General features: G+C 49.3%; 1 protein-coding gene across 1 annotated transcript in view; it reads right to left on the bottom strand.

Moving 5' to 3' along the window:
- Nucleotides 1–4,552: 4,552 nt before the first annotated feature.
- The window catches only part of GATA4 (GATA binding protein 4), a 73,869-nt gene continuing 54,885 nt past the window's right edge, over nucleotides 4,553–23,536 (bottom strand). Inside the window, exons 2-6 of the mRNA XM_008576320.1 lie at nucleotides 14,277–14,443; nucleotides 13,161–13,286; nucleotides 9,016–9,103; nucleotides 7,368–7,516; nucleotides 4,553–6,278 (exon numbers count right to left, since the gene is read on the bottom strand). Of these exons, the coding sequence (XP_008574542.1) occupies nucleotides 6,096–6,278; nucleotides 7,368–7,516; nucleotides 9,016–9,103; nucleotides 13,161–13,286; nucleotides 14,277–14,441 (711 nt within the window). The 5' untranslated portion in view covers nucleotides 14,442–14,443 and the 3' untranslated portion in view covers nucleotides 4,553–6,095. The remainder of the gene's footprint in view (nucleotides 6,279–7,367; nucleotides 7,517–9,015; nucleotides 9,104–13,160; nucleotides 13,287–14,276; nucleotides 14,444–23,536) is intronic.

Below are 23,536 nucleotides of genomic sequence, written 5' to 3'. Positions count from 1 at the left end.
TTTTAATAGTTGTTTTCCAAGTGGGCTACTTTGAGGGACTGTGCTCCCTGGTTTTATAATTTTTGCCCCCTTTTTTTTTTTTTTTTTTTTTGTCTTTTTCCGTGTCCGGCAACGGATCACAACCCTCAGTGTCACCCCCGTACCGGACCGGGACCGGCAACGGGATTGCAACCCTCGGCGTTGCACCCACGCCTCGCTCAGCCAGTGAGCGGGAACCGGTCCGTATGTGGGATCCGAACCCTCGGGCGGGAGCGCCGCCGCGCTTCCCAAGCAGCGCACTATCCAGTGCGCCACCGGGCCGGCCCTCTGACGCCATTTTTAACCTCATTACTTGGGTCACAATAAAGGTACTTTTTTCCACATGGAGAGCATCAATCTTGAATCTCCACAGGAGCATTTTCCTGAGGTTTCCTCTGTACCAACAAGAGTGTGTGAGACCCAGGGGCAGAAGGGCGTTGCTTCCTTCTGCTCTGTGATATCATGGCTGCTGGTCCAAAGACACTAGACATAACTCAGCACAACTTTGGGGATTAATTCTGTATGCATTTTCCTGACCATCCTCACAGCATGGCGGAAGACCAAAAGGGAAAGGTGACTCCTCCTCCTCCTTGTACGATGATAGAGACAGCAAGGATAATTTCAGATTAGTTTAGCTCTCACAGACTGCTTACAGCTCAGAGGGACCTCAGAGGTCTCCAGTGCAAGCCTTTTACAGTTCACAATCTTGGTGAAGTGCCTAAAGCCACACCGCTAGCCCATGGCCAAATGTGGACAAGAAGATAGGTCTTGGAATTACCAGACTGGGGCACTTCAGTGCCGAGGATTGCGATCCCCTTACCGGTCAAAAAAAAAAAATTGAGGTATAATTTACATGCAGTTATGTTTTTGATCTATAAAAAATGAGGAAAACTCCAAAAGTATGTAGATAAAGCTATCTCAGGGCTGGTCAACTGGCTCAGTTGGTTAGAGCATGGTGTTATAATACCCACCAAGGTCAAAGGTTCGGATCCCCATACCGGCCAGCTGCCAAAAAATAACACAAAAAAACATGGAAACTTGGTGGGACTGGGAGTTGGTAAAGGGCATTTTGGCTGTCATTAGGTTGGAAGCCACTTTAAGGAACTCTCCAAGGAAAGGTGCTCTGCTGAGGATATCACAGATGGGGGAAGTGGGGTGGATTTCCTGAAAGTGTTTCCAACCTGTCCTAGGACAGCAGTGCTGGGGAGCTCTCTGGATAATTCAGCAACTCCTTCAGATGAAAAGCATGTTACGTGTCATCACCAAGTGCTTTGTGCCAGAATCCTGGCCCTAGGTCTTTTTAGGATTCTGCTATTGCAGCCTTTTCCTATCACATCTATCCTCCATCCCAGCTCAACAGTTTCAGATAATCAAGAACTCTAGAAATAACGGATTTTTTTTTCACATTTTGTTGACTTCTAAAGGGAAAGAACAGAGGAGGAATGATAAATTTCAAATTTTCTTACATTTCTAATGGCAACTCATTTCATTTGAGCAAACTTTTTTTTTGACAGTCGGCCAGTACAGGGATCTGAACCCTTGACCTCGGTGTTATAAGCAGCGAGCCCTCCAAACTCATCTTGAGAGGCAGTACAGGAGACTAGTGTCTTTGCTGTGAGAACAGTCAACTAGTGTTGTGTACTAGTACTGAGCTTCTCCTGAATTAACTCCTCAATTAGAGATTCACTGACCAGGAAGCTGCAACTTTTTTTTTTTTTTTTGTCCTTTTTGTGACCAGTAAGGGGATCGCAACCCTTGGCTTAGTGTCGCCCGCACCGCGCTCAGCCAGTGAGCGCACCGGCCATCCCTATATAGGATGCGAACCCGCAGCGGGAGCTTCGCTGCGCTCCCAGCGCCGCACTCTCCCGAGTGCGCCACGGGGTCGGCCCGAGCTGCAACTTTGATGCCCGTTGACATGAAAAGTATTTGCAACTGCTGGTGCACTCAGTTAAAACCTCTTATATATCCAGGGTGTGTGTGTGAGAGAGAGAGAGACGTGGATGGGGGTGGGCGGGTCATCTCATCTTCCACCCTTCACTTGGGAGGGGGGAAGTTCCCTCCCTGTGTCCATCTAAAAACCTCCCCACCTGGGCCTGCAACAACAAGCACCGGGTGCCTCACAGGCTTTTTCTGATTCTTCTCTGTTCTCCTCAACCTGGAATGCAGCTCTGTGGTCACTGCTGTCTGTAAAAGTAAACCATAGTCTCCAGGTTTCAGCCAGCAGAGAGAGCTAGCAATGCACAGAGCAGAAAAAACTAGACTTTGAAAAACTAGGTCTGTCTTAATGTCACCTTGACTTTGATCATTTCATTCTCACGTTATCAAATAGCCTTTTTGCAAATGTCACTGCTGCAGCTATCTGGAGGGGAAATATAAGTCGCACCAGAGCCAGAACTTGTAGGGTGGCATCATGCCCCTGGATGGTAAAGGACATAGGCCTCGGTAACTGAAATGAGAGCAGCAGTGTCAAGGGTCAGACAGATGACAGAGATTTCTGTCCCTTGCTAAACCCTGAAGCTTTGAGGCTGGCCCTTGGTTATGGGATGACATGTATTTGTGTGAATACAGGGTGATGGCCTATTTGTGTTCTAGCTTCAAGCAAGGCAGGAATGCAGTCTGAGTATTTTTTTTTTTTTTTTGTCTTTTTCGTGACCAGCAAGGGGATCGCAACCCTTGGTGTGGTGTCGCCCACACCGCGCTCAGCCAGTGAGTGCACCAGCCATTCCTATATAGGATCCGAACCCGAGGCGGGAGTGTCACTGCACTCCCAACGCTCCACTCTCCCGAGTGCGCCACGGGGCCGGCCCTGAAGAGTAGTTTTCAATGTCACAAAATAACACAAAACAAACCGAAAACAAAATACTCACTCCCACTCCAAGCTTTCCAAATGGCTGTGTGCCACACACTCAGTACACAAGTCAGTATGTCAAGTTCTGCGGGCTCTGGGGAGGGGAGCCCATCCTAATGCTCCCACCCTAGCTGCATTTGGTGTGTGCTCGACAAATATAAACTTATTTTCATTACTGTCAACCCCAGCCAACCATAATTACAGCTAAATCTGCTACTGCTCACCACCCTTAAAGGCACTCAAAAGCCAGTGTTCAGGATTGGTTCTCTCCACCCGCTAAATGCTTTGACCTACCCTTCAAAAGGTGTTGTCATGGCCAGAGGTGTGACTGTAAGGTCATGTGAGGGACTTCTTACATGGACTCACTCACTGGCCACTTCGCTCACCCCATGAGAAGGCCAAACATTTATTCTGAGACGCTGTCCTTTCTCCCACTCCTGCCCTTGCCCAGCCTCTTCCCAGCCACCTGGAAGCCATGTCTTTGATAATAAGTGTCCTGACTCAGGCAGCTCCACCTTCCCTAAGGGTGTATTCAGTTTGGGGAAGCTGCCACGTCATCGGTGGGCAAGGAGGCTGAATTATACTGTTAGGGTAAAGTACAAATTGTGATAGTGAGGAATGAGGTCCACCTTTTGGTACTGCACATAATTTTGTCCCAAACGCCCTTCCTAAAAGGGGGTGGCAGACAATGTTTAAGCTGAGACTTCATCAAGAGCAAACATGGCCTTCCTAAGGCCGACCTAAGTCCTGGTAGCTTTTGGTTCTGGTTTTGAATCTATTTTGCTACTGGAGTTACTGGAGCTACTCATCCTTCTGGATATCAGCCAAAATCCTTAATAGGTTTTTGGCTATTCCTTACTAAATTTAAAAGTTTTTCTGACATTAAATAGAATAATGGTTATAGTTTTGTTTTGTTCTTACCTGCTGAAAAATAAAAGGGGTGCTATGAAAAGTTAAATGACCCCAATTGCCCAGTAGGCTTGGCAGTCAGCTGAGACAGGACACCATGACACTCATCCGATCCCATCCCACAGGTACTGAACCAGATGGTGGCCTTAGGACCATTGCTTTTTTTTTTTTTAAAGCCTACAGCACCCGGTATTCCCAGGCGGTCTCCCATCCAAGTACTAACCAGGCCCAACCCTGCCTAGCTTCCAAGATCAGACAAGATCGGGCGCACTCAGGGTGATACGGCCGTACACCACGTACTTTTAAGGTGAAGCAGTTAAGCAATACTATAGCCTGACGAGGTGAGGACAACATGGATAAAGGAAAGAAAGTTTCAGTCCCACCTCATGGCTGTGGAGCATCTCTTGCCCCTTTCGGGGCTTGTTTGATTCAAACCATAAAGGAAGAGTGGGAGACGGCAGAGCTGCTGGGGCCACCCTCCAAGACACCCCTAAAACCAGGAGGGGCCGGAGGAGGCTCTAAAGATGCCCCTGTCCCTGGGCAGCATCTGTTGGGCCACACAGAACTTTAGTGAGCAGCTGGTCCAAGCCTCTCCTGGGAAATCAAAGCCCAGAGGTGACCTGTCTGCGGCCACCTGCAGAGGATGCCCTGGCCAGCTGCCAGGAATGAGCAGAGGGAGAAAACTCATTCTAGGAGCAGTGGAGGCCTTAGTGGCTCAAGAGCCCGAAAGGACAGCCACATGCAACCTCTCAGTGAAGACCTCTGAGGGAGAAGGGAAAGGGGAATACAGATAAATTTATTAGTTAAATACTGATTTTACAGCCATTTCACCTTAAGACAGTGTTAACAGGTTTGTGGGTTAGGGAGGGTACATGAGGGTGGCCTTCGGGAAGAAAGAAATGTAAATGATTAAAACAGAATCTCGGTTCAAAGATGTTCTCTGCTACAGCCAGTGGGATTTGAGAATGGGGCACGGTATTTGGGGCGAGACAGAATAATGCCACAGTACAGCTCTGTTGATCACAGGGACGAAGGTGGAGTCTCCGTGTGTCCCAGCATCACGGGTGGACACGGAACAATGTGAAGGCAGGTGAATTCCAGAGCAGGTCAGGGCTGGGGGGTCTGCGTATGGGCCATTTTCTTTCTTTCCATGTGTTTTGTTTTGTTGCGTTTCTGCCTTGAACTTACATTGTAAAACCCCTGGCTTTTCACCTCCTGGATCAAAGATTTCTGCAAGGGAATGGATGCAGGTCCAGGTGCTGTGGACTCGGCCACTGCCTGACCAACAGGCCCATGGCCACAGGACTGCAGCCCCTGCAGGAGCAGAGCAAGTGGGACAGAGCCCCCGAGCAGGACAGTGTCTGCCCGTCACTCTCCAGAAGGACCTGGAGGCTGAGATGAGTGTTGGCCGACCTTGCTTTGGCAGCAGAATGTCTGTTCCTGCTTAGAACCCCATGTGGGATGGGGTGAGGGAAGGATGCCGGGGTGGACCAGAGGTGCTGTGTGGCTGAACTGCCGAGCTCTCGTTTTGCCGAGGGAGAGACACGCACAGGCTGAAGGCAGAGCTGAATCACTCGGAACAGCAGGAGGGATTTTATTTTAAGAGGCCTTGGGGGCGAAGAGGAGCAAAGAGGGGAGGCCCTTGGCAGAGGGAGGAACCGGGGTAGGCGTTTTGATGGAGCCGGACTGTTTGTGATGCAGCGGCCGCCTTCCGTCTCCCGGGGAGCGTTCAGTAACATCTGCGTGACACCTGGTCATTGTGGGGTCAGCTTTGGTGCTGGGGATGCAGGGCCATGCCATGCCCCCGGGGAGTGTTGAGCAGGACGGGGACTGCCCACAGGGTCTGCTGTGTCCAAGTACATGTCCACCAGATGCCCTCATTCAGGCTGGACAGGGCCTCAGAGCCCTGCCCTCCACCCACTCCCAGACCCCTGGTGCCGGGAACACCATGGAAAACCACCATCCTAGGCCACAGCGGTGAAAAAGCAGGGCAGAAGGATGCCTTGTCTCTCACCCGGGATGGGGGGCAGAGCATGAAGAAGAAGTCTCCAACCCACGGAAGAGGCTTCGTGGTTCGTGGTGAAGGGTGGCTCTTCTGTGTCAAAGTCGGGCTCTTTCCAGAAACTCACCTTGAAAAGGCATCTGAGAAGATCCAACACCCCCATCCCCTAGCCAGGCCGTTGACTTCAAGTTTCTTCCCAGTGGTCCTTCTGGAGTTGTTCCCAGACAGAGGCCAGCCCCTGGGAGCCCAGAGCCCCCATCTCTGCTGCCCTCCAAGTCCCAGGTCCATGCAGGAATTTGAGGCAGGAAGGAGGGGAGGTTAGGCGGTGATTATGTCCCCATGACTGTCAGCCAAGACCAGACTGTTCCAAGAGTCCTGCTTGGAGCTGGCCTGTGGCGACTGGCTGAGAGGAGACACGTAGCCTTGAGGGGAGAGCTTCAGGGCTGAGAGCACCGGGTGGACGGAGGGCCCGTGGCCAGACACGGTGCTGACAGAGAACGTCTGCAAAGCAGAAGGCATGCGATGAGGCAAAGGGTGTCACTCGCGGGGGCTCAGCAGGGCTGGGCTGGGGAGGGGGCCCCTACGCAGATGCCCCCAGGATAGCTCCCACCCCTAGGAAAGGGACCAAGATCACTTCTCTCTGAGATCTGGGTGCAAAGGGTCTGGGTGCTTCCTCGTCTGCTTCTGAGCACATTATACAACATGGGCTGTGACCCAGTAGGTCTGTGCATGTGGTTTCTCAGAGGGCTCTAGTCTTACCACCATCACATCTCCGCTTTCAGATGGAGACATCATCCCCCTGCCCAGAATGGGCTCCTGGTACTCCTGGTTCCAGGAGACCAGGTTCTCCCTGACAGTAAAAAGCGCCTTAGGACATGGCCTTGCTCAATTAACTGTAGAGAAGAGACAGAGCGGGGGCTGGTAAAGGGAGACCATGACCAAGCCTGAAGCATCCTGACTCCAGAACAGGGAATCACAGAGGGAAAGGGGAAGGGACGTGGGCACGCCATCCCATCACTGCAAGAGGGAGCTGCAAGCACTGCTGGGCCCTCCTTGGACACGCACACGAAGCAGGATCTCCTGCCTGCAGCCCCCCACCATCTGCGGTCTCCAATCCTTTGCCCATGACAGCAGAGTCCTCCATCCTCACCTGCTCTTGTTAAAATCCTTTGGGACCAAGGTCCACCCACCCCTCAGTAGGAAGCAGACTTGTCTAGAGACCACCCGCCAGCCTCCCACAACTGTGCACCCCACCCCCGCATGTGACTCAGGTTGTAGCTGTGTGGTCTTCCTCCTTCCTGTGCTGGGCGCCCATTCCTGGACTCCCCCAAAGGCCGTGGCCTAGAGGAGCCACTAAATATCTGTGTGTCCAGATCTCTGTTGCTTGATAAGATGTGTGAAATACGGCATGTGCAGACACCCCTGGCCTTGGGGGACGCAGAGGGCTTCGAGTGGCCGTGAGGTGGGGGCCTTTTGGCTCAGCAGGGTGGTGCTCTGCCATCTCCGGAGCTGGCTGTCACTCACACTCCAGTGCTCGCTTGGCCACTGGGACTCTGCAGCCTCCCTCCCCGTGTGCAGGCATGAGTGTACCTGCGACATGGAGCTGCTGTGGCCGTAGTGGGATGACAGCCCGGGCTCTGTCTTGATGGGGCGCATCTCTTCGCTGCTGTTGCTGGTGGCATTGCTGGAGGTGCTGGAAGCGCTGCTGGTGGGAGGGAGACTCTCACTGCCCGGAGGACCTGGAATGAGGCAGAGTCAGCACATCTAGACCAGGGGCAGGGACACACAGACCAGGGCAGGGACACATGAACGGCAGCCCTTTGAAAGGGCCAGGATAGGGCTATGCTGATGGCTTTATTTACCTTTGCTGGGGAGAGAATCTGGGTCCCTACAAGTGGAGGGCAACCATTCTCAAAATGAGGCAGGAGTAGCAGATCCCAAACCCTTGAGGCCACGTCTTTCAGGATTCAAAAGTTTTTGAAAAAAAAATTTTAATGCAAATATTGTATGTCATAGAATGCCTCCAGCAGGGTCTGGGACAACACCTCATAATTAAATATATTAATATTCCTATAGCAAAACATGAATAGTCACACTAATTGGGATAAATAGACTATAAATAACTTCATGTCTGTTCAGATTAGGATTTGCTGCCAAATCTAGGCTTTCTGGATTTGAAATTTTAGATAGGAGATTGTACACCTGAAGCCTGCTCTACCTGTGATTGCTACATGTAAGGACATGAATTACCATAAAATGTGCTTTACTTATATGCAGGGGGAGCAGGAAGAGAGGCGGAGACCACTGGTGTGAAATGCTGAAAATTCCGGTAAGAAATATACCTGCCGGAAAGGGCAGGCCACTGCTGCATCTAAACAAGTAGAACTTTGGTCATGTTCTCGGTAGTGGAAAGGGGCAATTTATCTGACTTTCTCATGCCTTAGCTTAGAAGATAAACTTTCCATCAGACCAGCCAATTTATTTTCTCTGTGACTGTAGCACAGTCACATCCTTAATTTGTAGGAGTGCTGAGGAGGAAATGCCCTGGGAGGGGATGTAAGTAGCCCCTATTTTTAATCTAGAAATTAGGAAGGCAGAGTGGTATACTGACCCCAAAGCATAAAAACTTGGGTTTTAATTCCCAATCTGCCCGTTAGCAGCTGTGTGACTCTCCGGGCCTGAGCTTGCTCATTGGTAGAGCAGGTAATGAACTGACTTTCATCGGGCTCCTGTAAGGATCACTGAGATACCATCTATGAAGGGGCTTTCTAACGCACACAGTCCTACATGATGTTGATTACACACCGGCTACAGATCAATCTGCTGGGAACGAGCCTGGTGGGACCCTGTCCTCCTAGATCCCAATGAGTCCAAGGAGAATGGTAAGAAACTGAGACTTTGGGTGGCCACAGCACCAAAGATGGAGGAGGGACCACGTAACTTCTTTCCTCCAGCACCAAAGACAGAGGGACCACTTCCTCTTTCCTCCAGGCTTTGGGCAGTCTTTGCAACTGGCAATCGTCAGACCACAGCTGGAGTCGAGCCTGCTTCAGAAGTTCCCAGTATGTTCACTGACAATGTTACCTTTTTACTGGATTATTCGTTCTGTCCTGAGAAGCTGGGGATGGACGATGTTACACCCCTGCAGCCTGGCTGGCCCGCCTGACTCAGAAAACACGATTCTCACACACTCTGAGGGCTGCCAACTTTCTCACGTTACACACAGATCTTTCCTCACCTGTTGGTGTCTTAGCTTTATTAAGGTTCTTGGGCTTCCGTTTTCTGGTTTGAATCCCTTCTTTCCGCATCGCAAGAGGCCTGGGGACCTAAAAGGTCACAAGTCAATATATGTGGTTTTACCTCTGTACAAGGCATGTGCTCACTGAGAAAGCAGCATGTACCAAACCCCTCTACAAACCTTGGGGAGAGGTTGGGTGCATAGGCCCCAAGAATTCCTGCTGAGAAGGAAATCAATTCAATTTTTAAAAACTTTTTGAGCACCTATGTTATATGGTGGGTATCTTACCAGACCCTGAAGTAGAGAATTTGAGACAAAATTCCTTCCCTCCAGAAATTGACAGCTTAGTGGGAAGACATACAGGTAGAAATAATAGGACTGGTAGGTGATGGGGGAAACAGAACACACACTAAAGCCTGTCCTGGGCTGGGCAGGAGGAGAACACGGGGCTGTGAAGGGAGGTGGTGACGCCTGAGATGTAAGAGGTTGTCCAGTAGACACAGGGCAGGCATTTCAAGCAAGAGTATTTGCCAAAGCTGTTACCATCTACACGTGACACTGAAAACAAGGATGCTGCTAATAACTATGCCAGGAAAATGGGCATAAACTGGGACAGTCCGGGGAGTGGAGACATACAGTCCCTGCACTGAAAGTGGCTCTGCACTGCACTGGGACTGGCTGGCGCAAATGGGGGTGTTTCCACGGCTGTCGGGCACCATGGGGCCGGGGCTGGAGATAAACTGTCCCATACTTTTCCTGCACCTACTTCTCATGAATGAGCAGTGGCGTTGGGAGGCACAGCCTCGGGCCAGGCAGGTGCCTGCATGAGCACTGGGGAGCAGGCCGCAGGTGTCTTTCCTGTGTCTTTAGATACGGTGCCTTCCTACTCCTGGTCTCTCAGGCCAGGCCAAATCTTTCAGCCCCTGGTCTGCTCTGTGCTTGTCTACCACGTGGGCCTAATGAAGGCCACACCTGCAAATATGGGAAGACAAGCAGCAGCAGCTGCAGAGACGTGTGGACCGGCTAAGAGAAGCGCACCCACACCTGCGAGCATGAACCTGCCCCTCAGCTGTCAGTCCGACGAGGCAGCGTTCCCACCCCACCCACCATCTCCCAGCTTATCCCACCTGTGGAGGAAGGTGTCCCCGCCCCACCTTTGGCCCTCAGAAAGCCCATCTTGACTTCAGAAGAATCTTGCCCTTGTGTCTATCCCCACTCGCTTCAGCACACTTTTTTTCCGATTGTAGTGAAGTTTATCATCTTCAAGTGTACCGTTTAGTAGTGTCAGGCACATCCACACTGTGCTCCAGCAGTACCGCCACCCATCTCCAGAACTCTGTGTCTTATAAATCTGGAACTCTGTAACCATTAACAAACAACCCCCCATTCCCCTCCTGCAGCCCCTGGTACCCACCCTCCTCCTCTTATCTGTGAGTTTAACCACTCTAGGAGCTTCATGTAAGTGGAATCACAGTGTTTGTCCTTTCGTGACTGGCTTATTTCACATGGCGTAATGTCCTCAAGGTTCATCTGTGTATTAGCATGTGTCAGAATTTCCTTTCTTTTTAAGGCTGAATAATATTCCATTGTTTGTATGTATCACATTTTTACTTATCCATCCATCAGTGAACACTGGGGTGTTTCCACCTTTTGGCTGTTGTGAACATGGGTGTACATGTATCTCTGTCAAGACCCTGCCTTCAGTTCTTTTGGCTACAAACCTGGAGGTGGTATTGCTGGATCACAGGGTAATTCTATTTTTGCTTTTTGAAGACACGATCTTTTTTAATACCTATAATAATACATAATATTAATACATAATATTTCCCTATTAGTTGTGTTACCATTCCCCTGTTGAAGAACAATAGTTTCTTTAACTATTTTCCTCCCAAAGGTTTTTTCTCTGTTTTCATTTTTACAGTGATTCAACAACTTTTTTTTTTTGGTGGCTGACCAGTATGGGGATCTGAACCCTTGACCTTAGTGTTAGAATACCACACTTGCACCAACTGAGCTAAACAGCCAGCCCATCAACAAGTACTTAATATACTTACTTTCATTCTAATATATGTATTTTCTTATTAATCTCTTAACTATATTTATAGCCATTTTTATTGCTTATTATAACAAGAAACCATGAAAAGATGCATGAGACTCAGTAACAAGCCTTCCCACCCCCCATCATTAATCCTATCCCCATGAGGCAAGTGGATTTAACAGCTTGTTATGTATTCTTAAATTTTTTTAAAATCTCAAAACATGTATGTATGTACTGTGTATGTAGGTATGTGTGTATGTATTCATCCATCCACCTGTCCGTCCACCCATCTAACCCGTGTGTGTGGCTAGTGCACCCCCAACACCTGTAGTAGGGGTCATCCCACACATATTACTTTCAATATGCTTTTTCCAGGGCAAGATATATGGCTCTAAAGTTATTATTTTTTAACTTCTGCCCAACATATTCCACATTATGGGATGTGTCATAATATATTCAACTGTTCCTTTATGAGGCTTTAAGGTTATTTTTAGTCTTTGCCACTACAAACACTGCAGCAATAAACGGTTCAAACATCATCATGCTCTGGTCCTTTTATTTTTTTATGGGCTAGTTTCCCAACGAGCTGGTAGATCGAAAGATATGTGTATTTTTAACCTCAATAAGTACTGCTAAGTTAATTTCCAGGAAGAATATATGCAGTAATACACATACAAATCAATAATACATGACACTATCTATTTCACCAAATTCAAGCCAGTGCTAGATCTTATCACACATTTTTACTCATGTCAAATATATTGGCAAACTAGGGAATCTCATGGTTGTTTTCATTTACATTTCCCTGATTTTCAGTGAGGTCCAGCATGTCCACACTTGGTTGATGGATTTCTGGGCAGCTTCTGTGAGTTGTCTGTTCATACCTTTTTGCCCATTTGGGGAGGTGGGGGGAAGATCAATCATTAGGCTGTAGGGTCTCTGTTTGGGGTTTGCTTGTTTTGTTTTAGTTTAACTTATATTTGAACAAGCAAGACTTGCATATGGACCATCCAAAAGGTACAAAGGGGGGTCACAGTGAAAAAAGTGTCCCTCTAATCCTTGCTCCCCAAAGCCCCACATCTTTTCCTAGCGGCAACCCATGCAACCAACCTCACGTATTCTTCCAGGGGTGTTCTATGTACACATAAGCAACTACATATAAGTTATGTTCTTCCTTTTTATTTATAAAAATGATGCCATACTGTATAAAGTGTTCTGCACCCTGCTTTTTTGAAAAAAGAAAATACTATATAATGGAGATTGTTCCAAATCAGAACATAGGGAGCTTTGTAGAAGTTCTTTGTGTTCTGGAAGTATCAGCCCTTTTCCTAATGTATGCGTGTCCTGGTTGTTTCTGTAGGTGTCCCTTTCCATAACACTAACATTAAATGTTTATACAATAAGTTTTCTTATATGGTTTAAGAGTTTTAAAAATTTGTTTCAGAAATTCTCCTCCCAGGGCTGCCTGTTGAGCTCAGTTGGTAAGAGCATGGTGTTGGTGACACCTAAGGCCTAAGGGTTCAGATCCTCTTACTGGCCAGGCACCAAACAAAAAAAAAAAGAAAAGAAAAGAAAAAGAAGTTCTCCTCCCATCCACAAGGTCTTCTGTTTTCTTCTAGTATTTTTATTGTCTGATGTTTTTATTGTATTTATTTTATTGCCTAGTATTTTCGTTGTAGTATTTTATTGCCTCGTATTTTTATTTTATTTCCTTCCAAAGATGTTTTTCATTTAATACCTTTAATTCATCTGTTTATTTTTGTTTTCCACATGAATAGCCAATTATGTTAATTTGATTATTCTTGAACAAGCTGTTGTTTTATCCATGAAAATGGAAATGCCACCTTTGGTACATATCATGCTACTATATACTATCTATACATACATAGTTTCCTCATCTATAAAATGGGAATTACACTTATACAATGTTAATGATGGAGGAGACCAAAAAAAGTCACTAAGATTCCCTTCCAAATTTAAGTAATTTTGTGAAGAAGGGAAAGATGAATTCTAGTCTGAAGACAAGTGAGAACTGAGCAATGGGAATGCAGCAGTGGGGACGTGGTGGGGACATGACGGGGACGTGGCGGGGCCCGGGTCCACTTACGCCGTGGAGCTTCATGTAGAGGCCACAGGCATTGCACACGGGCTCACCCTCGGCGTTGCGGCGCCACAGCGTGGTGGTGGTCGTCTGGCAGTTGGCACAGGACAGGCCCACTCGGCGGGAGGCGGACTGCAACACAGGGGGCAAAGCCTTCACGCGCGAGCAAAGGGCAGGCACCCAAGCAGCTGTGGCCATGAAGGTCTGTGTGGGGTCTCAGACCAGGCACAGCACCTGCTTCTCCCGCCACCTAAGTCCCTCCTAGGTGTGAAGGAGAACACGACTTCTGCTGCGGGAGAGGGAAGGTGCATTCAGGCACTGAAGACCCATCTCAAGTCCTGTGACCTGATGTCGGACAACCCGACACACACTGGGCACTGAGGGAGAAGCCTTTCTGCTTCTCAAAGTGGAACTATCACTGGCTGCAGGTGCTGGGCACGGGTGGTGGGTGAGGAGCTATGTATCCGGATGGCATCAGAGACCAAATGGGCCTCAGGAACTCGGTAGAGGGGAGCGTCTGGGTTTACTCCACGCTCTCTGCTGCCCAGCGCACACGGAGCCTTGTTGGTGCTGTTTAAACTCAAATTCACTAAAAAAGAGCACGGAGCCAGAAGCTGACACTCTGGGTCTAGTCCCAGCCCCACGCTCTTCCCCAGCCAGGAAGACACGAGCTGCTGAAGTGTCCTGGGCTCTGGGTGTCCTTACGCGTCCGGCTAAGAACAGTGACAGAGCAGCCTCGGGGCTGGCTTTCCTCACAGGGTGGTGTGACTGTGGAGACCCTCAAGGCCACAGGACTGACACCCAGGATTCTGTGTCCTGGTCCCACTGGGGAGACACAGCATGTGGCCATGGGGGAGGCATCGGCTTTTCACTTCTGTGCACTGAGGGGTTGATTAAATGGTCTGGAACGTCCTTTGGCTCCAGCTAACTACAGGTGGAGAAATTACCATGTTGCTCCCACCCACCCACTCTCCTAACCCCTCAGCCCACACCCACGAATGCCAATATTCAAGCCCAGAGAACCTCCCATCCAGGTGAGAGCCCCAAAGGCAGGCGAGAGGAGGGAGAGGTGTGGCCATCCCCAGGCTGCTGCTGGACGTGGCCGGCGAGGCACCTGCTTACCAGCCGGCGTTGGGGCTTGATCAGGGGTCTGTTGATGCCGTTCATCTTGTGGTAGAGGCCGCAGGCGTTGCACAGGTAATGTCCCGTCCCGTCCCGCCGCCACAGCGGGGTGGACATGGCCCCACAGTTGACACACTCTCTGCCTTCTGAGAAGTCATCAAACATATCTACTGGGTGTGGGGAAACAGAGCAGAAAAGACAGAGGATGAATTCTTTGTGTATGTCCAGCAGTCTTGCATCTGAGAATCAAGAGATCACAGAAATAATGTCCTTTCCTTGGAAGGAAGGAAAACCACTTTGGGCTGCCCTTGCTTGGACCTCAACCGCGGGGACAGACGCTCAGGACCACAGTTTACTCCTGGCCAACCCCATCCCAGCAGGGATCCTGGCAGGGATCCCTGAGCATGAGAGCCCCATGGAGCACGAGATCCAACCCTGCCTGGATTTCAGTCCAGGCCTTCAGCTCAGAGTCTACAGCCCAAGACTCTCTCCTAGCTCTGAGGCCTGCTCACACCTCCTTTCTCTTTTCTTCCCCTTCTCAAAATTAAGATTGGTTTTCCCTTTGAATACAAATACAAAGTATAATAAATATTTACTTTAGGAAAATTAGAAAGTACCGAAATATGTAAAGAAAACATAGATTGTCACCAGTATTAAGAGCATTTTGTTCCATTATGTCGTTAGCAACTTCATATGTTGACATGTACTTCTGCCTCGTTGAGGTAAAGCTATATAATTTTGAGCCTGGTTGTTTTTTTTTTTTTTTTGCTTAATACCAAATGCCAAAGCATTTTTCCACATTAGAAAGTCTTTACAGTCTCATTTTAGCACAGTATCACATTCCATCGTAGTAAAGTGCATCATTGTTTAACTATTATCACTCAACTATTACTTAATCTTTATCCAGTTTCCAATTTTTGTTTTGTAAGTACTGCTAGTTTTGTAGATAAATCTGTGTGTTTCTGGTTATTCCTTAGGATACTCCACTAGAGGTAGAATTTCAGAGTCAAAGGAGCTAGATTTCTTTTTAAGTTCTTGAAACTTTCAAACTGCTCTTCATAAAAGGCTTCGTTAGTTTATTTTTCCTCTCTCAATATATCTGTATGATCTGCTGTGTCATAGTTTGATGTTTTTTCTTGCTTAACGGTATGTCAAATACAGAGCATAAGCAGTGCACCTGAGACCCTCTGCCACCACCTTTACCTTCCATGTCTATAGAAGTTTACAGTTGACAAATTCCACTTGCATCCGTTCTCGCCCTGGTGAGATATAGGCTGGGACAGTTTTATCCCCTAGGATCTATATAAAGCCTGACTCCGAACTTACAGAAGTCTCTCTCACTCCACGCCATCCTCATTTTCTGTCCATAAACTTAGCTACCTTGGTCTCCAGACTGTTCTTGTCCTACTGCCAGAAGCAAGTGTAGATTCTTCTCCAGTGAAGAGGGAGCTTCTCCGGAGGGGTGGTGGTTAAAGAGCTCTCCCTCCATCAGGACCCAGCGTTGGGGTGTAAGTTTGCACATTTTGCTACTTCTGTGGCCCATCTACCTACTCTAAGGGAATGTAGGTTGAAGAAGAGGGTGGTGGGGGACCCTCCCCCAACTCTGGGTATACAAACAGTCATTTGCACCTGCAATCAGGTAGCAGCATGTCTGCACCAAGTAGGCACCAAGTAAACAATGTGCAGGTGTGGGGTGCTGTTTGCTCAGGCCAGGGAGCAGAGCACAGCCATCACACAAGAGCTATTTTTACACCTGGGACACACTGAGCACCCTCCACCAAGGTCACCTGCCTTCAGAGCAGCACATGAAATGGTGGCTCCCATCCAGCTCGTTCCACCTGAACCACCATCAGCACAACCTTTGCCACCCTGGCAACCCTGCCTGTTGAGGATGGTGTGGAGTGAGAGAGACTTCTGGAAGTTCTGAGTCAGGCTTTATATAGATCACAGGGGATAAAACTGTCCCAGCTTATATCTCCCCAGGGCGAGAACGGATCCCATTGGAATTTGTCAACTGTAAACTTCTATAGACATGGAAGGTAAAGATGGTGGCAAAGGGTCTCACTCCAAGAGGGAGCTAGGAAAGCCAGAGCTCACAGAATAAGGACCCCAGACCAAATAGCCCCCACCAGGAGGGAAAAGCTGGCAATGTCATTTTGCTGTGTGTTTGCGGTGAACAGTAGATGGCACTACAATCTCAAAATTGGACCAAGGCACAGCATTCTGCCCTAAATCTGGCTTGGAAGTGGAGAACTTTTTAGATCATCTTTCCAGTCCAAGTCTAGTGTGACCCTTATTCTATTTTTATCACAAAAAAATTTAAATGTATTTAGAAGTGGACAGAATATTAAAATGAACTCTTATTTAACCATCCATACAGCTTCCAACAATCTGTGGCCAATCTTGTTCCATCTATACCTCCGCCCACTTTCCCCCGTCCTGTATTACTGAAGAAAACCACATTCCGTCATTTCATTCATAAATATCTCAGTATGTTGCTCTAATGGACAAAGATTCACATTCTTCTCCTTTTAAAGATAAGCAAATTGGCTTCTTTCCTTAGTTCTGGTTCACTTAAACTCCACAGTCAAAAATCTTATAATCTGTTCCTCTTTATTGAAGGAGATATATTCCCTTTTCTCTCTCTCCACGTTTATTGTTTTATATGCCGGGACAGAATCGTATCAAAGGACCTAGCCACCCATCCTTCAAGGTCTCCTCTCTGCTGGCTACTCACCTTCCCGTGCCTTGAGAAGTCAGCACAAAGGCTTGCCTCAACTGGTTACACATTCAAGCAATTATTTTACTGGCCAGGTAGTCTTTGGAGGGTGGCAAATACATATTTGTAACCGAGCGTTTACTGAGCATCTGCTATTTAAGCACTCTGATAGATGTCAAAGGAGCTAAGAGGGAGCCTGACTAATGACCTAGTTGGGCAAACTGGACCTGAATATCAATAAAAGTAATGACATTACTCAGTTCAGTTTTAGAACATACCCAGCTGAGCTAAAGATTGGTGGCAGACACTACTCCTCTAGGGCGGGAGGCACGGGAGCCCGCCCTGGAGAGAAGCCCCGCCCGGGGACAGAAGGTCAGTGTTGTGACAGCAGCCCAGGGAAGGCTCCAGACAGAGGCAAAGGCCACGCCTCCTAAAGGCAACAGTCAGCTACACCCACGTCTCCCCACGACCCACTACACCTCCAAATCTGCAGATGTTTCCATATTTTCTAACATAGAATCTTGCCGTCCGACCTGCTGGATGAGATGCAGCATACTTTTTAAAATGATTATTACAAAGATAATGTAACCATAGAGGAAAATGCTCACCTCGCGATATTAAATGAAAAACACAGCACACAAAACGCCCCTGTACGTCGTGCCAGAAGCAGTTTTTATTGGACCTTTGAATTGTGTGAACTTTTCTTTATCAAAAAAAACCAAGCCAAAACAAGACAAACAAAAAACGTTCTGACATGTCATAACTGCCTATTTTTAAAAATCTGATAAATTAGAAAAAAAATCTGATCACTCCAAGCAGCTCCCAATCTACAATGGGGAAATGACGGTCCTACCGTCTCATGTCTGTTGCATTTACGCTTTTCCCCCGAAGCTGTAACCTTGCTGTTTAGCACCTTCTCTGGGGGAGGTGGGGGTGACAGGTAGTGAGCCCCCAAACCAGGACTAACATCTGGTGTGGGCCTTGGAAACAACAATCCTTATTCCTCCACAGTGAAGGCACTTTGGACTTCCCTGAGGGCAAGTGTAGTTTCTGACTGAGGCATCCCCCCAAACCCCATACTAGTTACCCCGGGGAGTGATCCAATCACTGGGGAGGCAGTGGGAACCCAACCCTTGGAAAAGGGTCAGCCTCTCTCACATAGGAGGAAAGACTTGTAATAATAGTTGTAAAGTACTTTTCAAATACGAGGGACACGCACAGCAATGGCTGTAAAGTGCTTTGCAAACAGCAAATGAGACGGCAGTGATGGATTATTGTAGGAGGCTGGGCTGAGCGGCTGTGACAGAGTGGGCGAGACCAGCCACAAACCTGGGGCCTGGGTGCCGCGTTACTGGGAAACAGGGAGGACAGATAAGACAGCTAGGAGATTCAGGAATCTGACCTCTTCTCAAACGTGGCCAAGTTTGAGGCTACAGGCCTGGAACCAGCTGACAGCAAGGCCGGCAGGGACACTTGTGAGCTCTCAAAGCTGCTGCTCGTGGGAAATATTAACCAATGATTACTCCAGCCATCCAAGCACAGAATGAACCTCACCTAACCCCAAGGGCTGTGTGTGGGACATGTTAACCAATGCCATCCGAGCACAGAGTGAACCTCACCCTAACCCCAAGGGTGGAGAACCTCACTTCCAACCATGCCCAGCTTAAGAAAGTTTTTTTTTTTTTTTTCATCCAATGTAGTACGGATATTCCTAGGAATTAGGGCAAACTGCTGCCACCCAAGTTCCTGAAAGAAAAAATGTAGGCCAGAAGGTTGAAGAACCCACCCAACTTCCCACCAGAGAACTGACACAATCAAAAGCAGAGACTCCGACCTCTCCCGGACCAGCTCCATCCACCCTGGGGAACCTGCCTGCCACGTGCTTGGCCTGAGGGGCCCGAGGAAGGGGGACAGAAAGGACAAGAGCCAGAGGCCAGGGATGTGGCTGGCCACACCCTCTGGGTGCTGTCTGAAAGCTGGATTTGTGTCCTGTCCACTGGAGAGAAAGCTCGGGCTGAGGGACACCCTGCTTCTGTGCCAGGCCACCCACAGGCGACATGTCTACTTGCCAGGGTGAACTGGGACCTGAGCCAGAGGCCATGTGCTCACCTGCTCACTCAGACACAGGGCTCTGCGGCTCCACCACGTGCACCGTCTGCTGTGCTTGCCCTGTAGCGAGTGTTGGGCAGACAGACGTATTGGAAAACTGGGCACAAAATCCCGCCCAAACTTGTGCTGGTCTAGCTGAGGGACACATAACTCAAAACAAATAATTCTATTAACTGTGACTGACTGCCAAGGGGCCCGGGCTTTATCACCAGCCCCTACCCCTCCACTCCCAGCTGCAAATCTTTAGCTGTCCCAAATCTCTCCAAAATCTATTGGGAAGGGAAGACACAGAAACACAATGAAAATTACCCATACCCAGGGCAGCTATTGGGTGCTACAAAGACAGGCCAGAGGGGATGGTTCTGGGAAAGGCACAGACTGAGCAGAGGCTACCTGCTCAGAGCCCTTCCAAGCCCCACCCAAATGTCCCTTGCTGAACCCCAGCCCATGTCCCAAGCCTCAAGCCCCATGTCCCATCCAAAGTTCACCAGAGATTGTGCCTGGACTTCCTGACAGCCGGATCTGCCCCTGGCTGGCGCCTAGGTCTGGGGTGGGAGGAGTGAGTGGGTCCTGAGCGTTTCTGGCAGCCCTTGAGCCCTGGTCTTCTGGGCTTCGTCAGGCTTGGGCAGATGCCTGTGACAGGAGGCTGTGAGGGGAGGGCCCACACATGAAAGCACCTATTTTGGAAGCTCTTTTAGCTGCTGAACAGAAGCAGTTACACCCAGGCCTTGCAGGAGTCTCTGGGGCCTCTGCTTCTGACTACAAAGAACAGAACCCGGCATTCAGGAAGGTTTGGAAATTCAGGAAAGTTCACCAGGAGCTGGCTTCAGGCCTGAGGTGGATGTTATAGAATGTGACTCAGGTTTAAAAAAAAAGAAAAATCACGAAGCAAGGACTTTCTGGTAGGAAGGAAGAAAGGGAGGGAGAGGGACAGACAGACAGGGAGGAGGAAGTTAAACAAATGGAGCCAGAGCACAGTGTTGATGGCTCGGTGCAGAGTTAACGCTCCTGATGTGCAAAGAGAAAGAGGAGATTCAAGACCCCAAGAGGCAGCCCGTGCCCGTCACTGCAGGATCTGTGCAAAAGGGCGAGCATCTCTCTTTCCTCTCTATGACCAAACCCCTTCTCTCTGGAAGGTCTGAGCACTCCCAGATGTCCACTCACACCCACCTGGTCTGTGTTCGTACTAGGGTCAGCGTGGGCAGTTGGCCCAGGACAAGGTGGATAATACAGGAATGTTCATGTGTTTTTGTTTGTTTGTTTGTTTGCTTGTTTTTTCCTTTTTTGTCTTTTTTACTGACCAGTAACGGGATCGCGCCCGCACTGTGCTCAGCCAGTGAGCGGGAACCAGTCTCCACATGGGATCCGAACCCTCGGCGGGAGCGCCGCCACGCTCCCAAGCGGTGCACTCTCCAGTGCGCCACTGGGCCGGCCCGTTCATGTGGTTTTAAAACAGGTCTTGCCCATGGCCAAGAGATCATAAACTGAAAGCTGGGATGGAACCCAGGCTGACTGGCTTGTCCCTTAGCCACAGACTGGAGTCCACCAGCTCCTGCCTACAGATGCCTTGACCATCCTGTGGGGGCCACACCTTTTCCCCGTGGCAAAAACCAATCTCAATATGACATGTTAGCAGCCAGGTTATTAGAAGCCCAGGACCCATGTGTGCTGCTTTCCCAGCTCAGAAGCTCCCCAAAGCACACCTGTTTCAAGGCTCTTCAGATCGCCCATTTGGGAAATGCTTCTGTTGTGGGCTGAACGTTTCCCCAAAACTCACTGAAGCATGACTGTAGCAGTGCTAAGAGAATGGGAAATCAGACTTATGACCACGTCAAAAGGTGGGGCCTTCAAGAGGTGACTGGATTGTGACGACTGTGTCCTCATAAATGATGTGTTAGTGGCTCAGCAGGCTGTCGTAGGAGTGGCACTCGTGGCTTTATAAGGAGGGTTAGTGAGCACGTCAGGGGCTCCAGCCCTTGCCCTTGCCATCCTTGCCATCTGACACCCTGCATTGCCACTGGACCCTGTAGAGAGTCCCCACCCAGAAGAAGGCCTTCACCAGACCATGGACTTCCCAGCCTCCAACACTGTAGGAAATGAATTTTGTTTCTTTATGAATTACCCAGTTTTAGGTATTCTGTCATAAGCAAAAGAAACAGACTAATACAGCTTCCAAGCCTTCATCACTGTCAAGACTAGATTCTGAGAATCCCCACATGTGAGGACATGATGGCAGCTCAAAGATCCCTCTCTCCCCAATATGTGAGGTCCATCACGAGCTCTAGGAGACATGTCTGGGTACTTCTGAATTCAAATCTGAGCCTCAGTGACGACCACGTTCTGGACCACTGGTGCCGTGCAGGGCGCCATGCATGAAGGACACAGAACAGACTGCCGCCCTACTGTTGAATGCACCGTGGTGTCAGGCTCCAAGAACACTCCCAGGGGACGGCCATGTGGCCCCTTTCCACCTGTGAACTGTGGCTGGACTACCATTCTGAGAGCAGCAACACAACACAGAAAACAAGGGAAGACTCCAAGATTGCACTGTGCTTTAAAGTTCTACTTTTGAAACTTTCTCTCAGGTCAGTCTCTTGTCCTTGTACCCACCTATTTTTTTTTTTTTTTGTCTTTCTGTCTTTTTCCGTGTCCAGCAACGGATCGCAACTCTCAGTGTTGCCCCCGTACCGGACCGGGGACCGGCAATGGGATCGCAACCCTCGGTGTTGCTCCCGCGCCTTGCTCAGCCAGTGAGCGGGAACCGGTCTGTATGTGGGATCCGAACCCTTGGGCGGGAGTGCCGCCACGCTTCCCAAGCGGCGCACTATCCAGTGCGCCACCGGGCCGGCCCGTACCCACCTATTTTTTACAGATGCTATTTTGCCCAGCTGTCCCCTCACAGGTCTCCTACTTGACCCTCCCGTGAGTGGGCTGTCCAGAGGTTTCCAGGCAGGACCTCCGAGTGCACAGCTGAGGTTTGTCCCTGTGCAAGGGGCATGAGTGTCTCCAGCTGCTGTGTCTTGCAGCCCCCACCTCCTGAAACCTGCAACAAGTGGCCCTCCTCTTTCTGCTAACCCTCCATAGAATTCATCATCCAAAATGGACCACTTCTGAGAGAAAGGGGGCACCTCGGTAATTTTTCTGGGACAACAGACTTAAAAACAGGATGTGTGGCCACCCTGTGCAGACCTCTGAGCTTGAGAGCTGCATCACCAACAAACCAATGCCTCTGTGGTCCCCTCCACTCTCATTTCTCCCCAGCATCACCCCTGACATATGACGGGGCTGACTCGCCACCTCCCAGACAAGGTACATGCAGACCCCAGGAAGTGGTGCTCAAAGTCACACTGACATTCGCCTCTCCAGCTGATGCTGGCAACTCCCAGCTCCCCAGGCTTCAGGCTGATGGCCTTAGTCAGCTACAGCCACTGTGCCTGACCTGGATCAGCCACTGAAAGTGCTTGTGCCTGTGAGGGTGAGTGGCCCGACCGATCCCTGCCCTCCCCAGCTCCACAGTGCTCTCCCTTGGTCACACCACCTGTAGCTCTGCACACAACAGTTCTGTGCACTCTGACCCATAGGATTCCAGCAAGACCCAGTGCCCCTGAGCACCTCCCGAGGCAGCAGAAATGCCAGGACAACAGTGCAAATCTGAGCACTGCGCCTGTCAGCGTGGCTGCCAGGCCATCAGTGAAGCCGTGTTGCTGGATGCACATCACAGTCCGCTGTGAGAGCAATCCATGCAGGGCCAGAGGTTTTCATATATGCGTGTATTATGCACACATATGTAAAGTGTGTGTACATATAGTTATAACAGATGGATGTACATAGAAAAGTTCACCACATTGCCCTGAAAACCAGCCCCTCTTGCTAGAGATAAAACGGCTCTCATAATAATTGGAATACATTTTTAAAGAGGGAATGTTTGTATTTTTAAGATGTTCCTGGCAAAATTTTGGCAACCCAAATGCCCCGCGATGGGGGACTGAGTAAGGCAACAGGGTAAGAAGCACAGAGACTCAAGCTGAATTGTTCAAGTGACAGCTAAATGACTCTGTTCTTAACATCTCCTGCTCCTGTTAACACAGCTTAAATTAGCCATAGGATTGATCAAACAAGCATCTCTGCCTACGAGTCGGAGCATTAGAGATGTCTACTTTATTTCTTCAGTTTCCTGGGATCCCCCCTTCTCCAAACAAACAAAAAGCACAAAGCACTTTCTCCTCCCTGGGCCCAGTCCTCCTCCCCACAGAGGGGCAGCCCCGCTGGGCTCAGGAGTCTGCTAAGCCACCAACTGCTTTTCCCACCCCACAGAAGGAAGGGGCAAGCCCCTCCACACTGAACATTTTACATGAAGAGCGTATCAAAAGCTGCCTGCTAATAGCACTGTGGGCAGAGTCCGACACTGGTTCTGCCTCTCTGAGTCACTGGG

Source organism: Galeopterus variegatus, unplaced genomic scaffold (assembly GCF_000696425.1).
Source record: "Galeopterus variegatus unplaced genomic scaffold, G_variegatus-3.0.2 Scaffold1327, whole genome shotgun sequence".
Classification (NCBI taxonomy): Eukaryota; Metazoa; Chordata; class Mammalia; order Dermoptera; family Cynocephalidae; genus Galeopterus; species Galeopterus variegatus.
The sequence above is the reverse complement of the archived record's forward strand: the minus strand, read 5'-3'. Positions and strand labels throughout refer to the sequence as shown.